At 51.1% G+C, this 3,097-nt stretch overlaps 2 protein-coding genes across 5 annotated transcripts in view; one reads left to right on the top strand and one right to left on the bottom strand.

Annotated features, from left to right (window-relative positions):
* Positions 1-1,381, bottom strand: part of Trmt1 (tRNA methyltransferase 1) — a 12,511-nt gene extending 11,130 nt beyond the window's left edge. Inside the window, exons 1-2 of one of the 3 annotated variants that reach the window (XM_008855445.3) lie at positions 1,243-1,381; positions 772-972 (exon numbers count right to left, since the gene is read on the bottom strand). In XM_008855445.3, coding sequence (XP_008853667.1) covers positions 772-923 — 152 coding nt within the window. In that variant the 5' untranslated portion in view covers positions 924-972; positions 1,243-1,381. Of the gene's footprint in view, positions 1-771; positions 1,057-1,125; positions 1,143-1,242 lie in introns of those variants that run through there. The other 2 variants (XM_029557368.1, XM_017794946.2) reach the window with 2 other exon arrangements.
* Nacc1 (nucleus accumbens associated 1) overlaps positions 966-3,097 on the top strand; it is a 22,242-nt gene continuing 20,110 nt past the window's right edge. The window contains exons 1-2 of one of the 2 annotated variants that reach the window (XM_029557371.1): positions 966-1,090; positions 2,840-2,957. The gene's annotated coding sequence lies outside the window, so the exon portion shown is untranslated. Of the gene's footprint in view, positions 1,091-2,839; positions 2,958-3,097 lie in introns of those variants that run through there. The other variant, XM_017794947.2, reaches the window with a different exon arrangement.

Raw genomic sequence — 3,097 nt, 5'->3', positions numbered from 1 at the left:
GCCCGGGGTCGAATCCCAGTACCCATATGGCAGCTGACAACTGTCTATAACTCCAATTTCAGGGGATCCGACAGCCTCTTCTGTCTTCCACAGCCATTGCATGACACAGGTGCACTTACCTACATGCAGGCAATACACGCATACACATAAAATAAAAACAATAAATAAAATAAAAATAAATAAATCAAAAAAAAAGCTTATGGCCCCCCTCCCTAATCCATAAGCCCTCCCCTTTGTCCCAAATTACAAATTATAAAGAGAAATCCCACCTCAAGGGTTAAAATGTTAACTGCTCACTCTTTAGATTCATTAAACCCAGACAATATGATGGTGACCTTAGCAAGGCATGCCCTCATCAACCTACACAAAGCATGTAAACTGATGTGAAATCTGATTTGCAGAAAAGTAAATGGAAAGTCTGTGTAAACAGCTAAAGCAACTAGCTCTGGGAGTTCCAAGTCCACAGCCAGGTTCAAGAAAAGAGGGGGAAAAAGGAGCCACATGTCCCGGATGCCGAGGACCCTACACGGTGTATACAATCCTGTCCCTCCCTATTAAAATCCCATGTGGAACTGAGCCCCGCAGAAGGAGCTTTGGTTAAGCCGGTTCACCTTTCAAGATTCCGGTCTTTGATTTAAACTGACTCACTCCCTCGAAGCAACTCTCCTCTCTGGCTTTACAGCGGCGGGCAGCCCAGATTTATATCCCGGTAATATCCTCCACTCATTAACCCACTTTTCTCCGCTATGCTGACCCCTGACCCTTGCTCACGTCAGGTCGCGGTTGAACTCCTGCACCGGGTTGTAGAAAACCTCGTTGGCACTGGGGAAGGCGATCCTGGCGGCGCCCTCGGTGATGGTCGCCTTCTGGGCCGCTGGAGCGCCCCCTTCTCCGCAAGGCCTGGAGTCAGAGCCGTTCTCCATCGCTGCGGGAGTCGGCGGCCCCCGGGGCTTCCAGTCCGTAAACCAGGCTCTGCAGAGGCGGCGTGGGAGAGGGAGGCCTCGACACAGGACCGACAGTCTCCCGTGGGACATGCGAGCCCCTAGACCCGCACGCCTGCCTGGGGGAGGGAGGAGGAGGGCATAGAGAGGTGAGAAAGCTGTATTCTGGGGGTGGCCTGCGCACCGTTAAGGGAAGAATTTAGCGATCTCGCTAAGCCGGCCCCTCACGTTTCCCAGGGCACTGTCCCCGGGAAAACCGAAAGCCCGCCCACCGGCCCGCCTAGATCCCTCCCGGCATCACCTGGGCCCCTGCTCCTCTCCTCCCTGCACCGAGGATCCAATCTGGTGCACGTTTCCCGTCTCAGGACTTGGGCGCCGCCATCTTGGCACAGAGGGAGGGTAGATCACGTGACAGCAGCTGCCCACTTATGAACTTACTCACGGTGGGCGACCAGGATCAAGATTCATCGCGGAAAGGAAGCCAGCTGAGTACACTGTAGAAATTTTCAGTCGATCTCGGTTCACTACAGTTCAGAAAATTTCATGCCTGTAGATCCTCTCCTGTGCGCTTGGCAGGAGTAACTCGGGCTCTGGAATAGGATTTGCAGGCTTTCACTCTCAGTCATACCACATACTCCGGGCAAGTTACTTAAACTAGCGGACCTCGCTTTTCTTACCTGTTAAATAAGAACCTTAACTTCCAGGAAAGGCCACAAATTAAACAACCGAATGCCTGGAAAGTGTGCAAAGCAGCCACTCAGACAGGAAACGCTCTGCGGGTTCTGGCCTAGCGTATTGAACGCCGCGGGTGGTTAGTCCTCGATGCTTGTTCTTTGTTTCTAGAAGAGAGTTTCATTTCACTTAGCTGTCCTGGACTTCACTTTGTAGCCCAGATTGACATCCAACTCTGCAAGTTTCCTGCGGGACCGACTAATTGCTTTTTTTTTTTTTGACCTTTGTGAGTGAGACAAAGTCTCCCTGTGAGCCCCAGCTGGCCTGGAACTCGCTATGTATGTAGACCAGGCTGGCCTCGAATTTACAAAGATCCATTTGCCTCCCAAGTGCTGGGATTAAAGGCGTGCACCACCACCCCCGGCATCTGACTAATTGCTTTTTTAAAAAAGATTTTATTTTTTAAGTTATTTTTATTTGTATGAGTACACACAATACCCACAGAGAGCCGGGCGTGGTGGCGCACGCCTTTAATCCCAGCACTCGGAGTTCAAAGCCACCCTGGGCTACATAGTGAGTTTCAGGACAGCTGGGGCTACAGGGAGCCCCTGTCTCAGACAAAAAAAAAACAAAAACAAAAAACCCACGGTGAACAAAAGGGGGGGGTGTCACATTCTTCTGGAACTGGAGTTACAGTTGGTAGCCCCCAGGTGAGTGCTGAGAGCCAAACCTTGGTCCTCTGCAAGAGCAGCCAGTGCTCCTTAAGCGAGGAGCCATCTCTCCAGCCCCCAAATTTTATTATATGTGTCTGTGTGTTTATGTGGCCTGCGTGCTGGTAGCTAAGGAGGCCGGAAGTATCTGATACCTTAGAGACGGAGTTACACACAAAGGTTGCGGGCTGCCCCACTTGGATTCTGGGAATTGAACTCTGGTCCTCTGCGAGAGCAGTACATGTTCTTAACCACTGAGTCAGCCCTCGCTACTTTTTCTTATCTCTTCTTTAGTTTCTCCATAGTTACGAGTCGTGGGTTAGTGGAAAATGCTAACGGAACTTGGCATTGGGTAAGCATCCTAAAAGTCCTTTACTGACCTCTTGAACCTAAGTTTAAATCTTGGCATCTGCCATCACTGTGTGATCTTGAGCAGGTTTCGTCTCCGTGCAACTAGCTTATTTCCAAAAAGCCTAAAACAATGCCTAGCACCATAAGTCATTTTCATTTTTACAGGAAACTAAAATTCGCAGAGGCAGAACGACTTCCCCCATAGTTCCCGAACTAGAATATGGCGGAGTTGGGATTCGAACTGGACAACCTACAGAATTGAAGCCCTTGAAAGAAAAGGCCGGTGAGAAGCGAAGCGCTCAGAACGCAGCTAAACTGGCCTAAGGGGCGGGGCCAGAGGGCGGGGCTGTTTCGCTGCTTTCCGCAGCGGCGTGCGCTCGCTCGGCGTTCGGCTGGGGCGGCCTGGCCCACAATGAATGGCCG

Source organism: Nannospalax galili, unplaced genomic scaffold, assembly GCF_000622305.1.
Source record: "Nannospalax galili isolate Female #2095 unplaced genomic scaffold, S.galili_v1.0 scaffold47, whole genome shotgun sequence".
NCBI classification, from domain to species: Eukaryota; Metazoa; Chordata; class Mammalia; order Rodentia; family Spalacidae; genus Nannospalax; species Nannospalax galili.
This window is presented reverse-complemented; position numbering and strand designations above follow the sequence as displayed.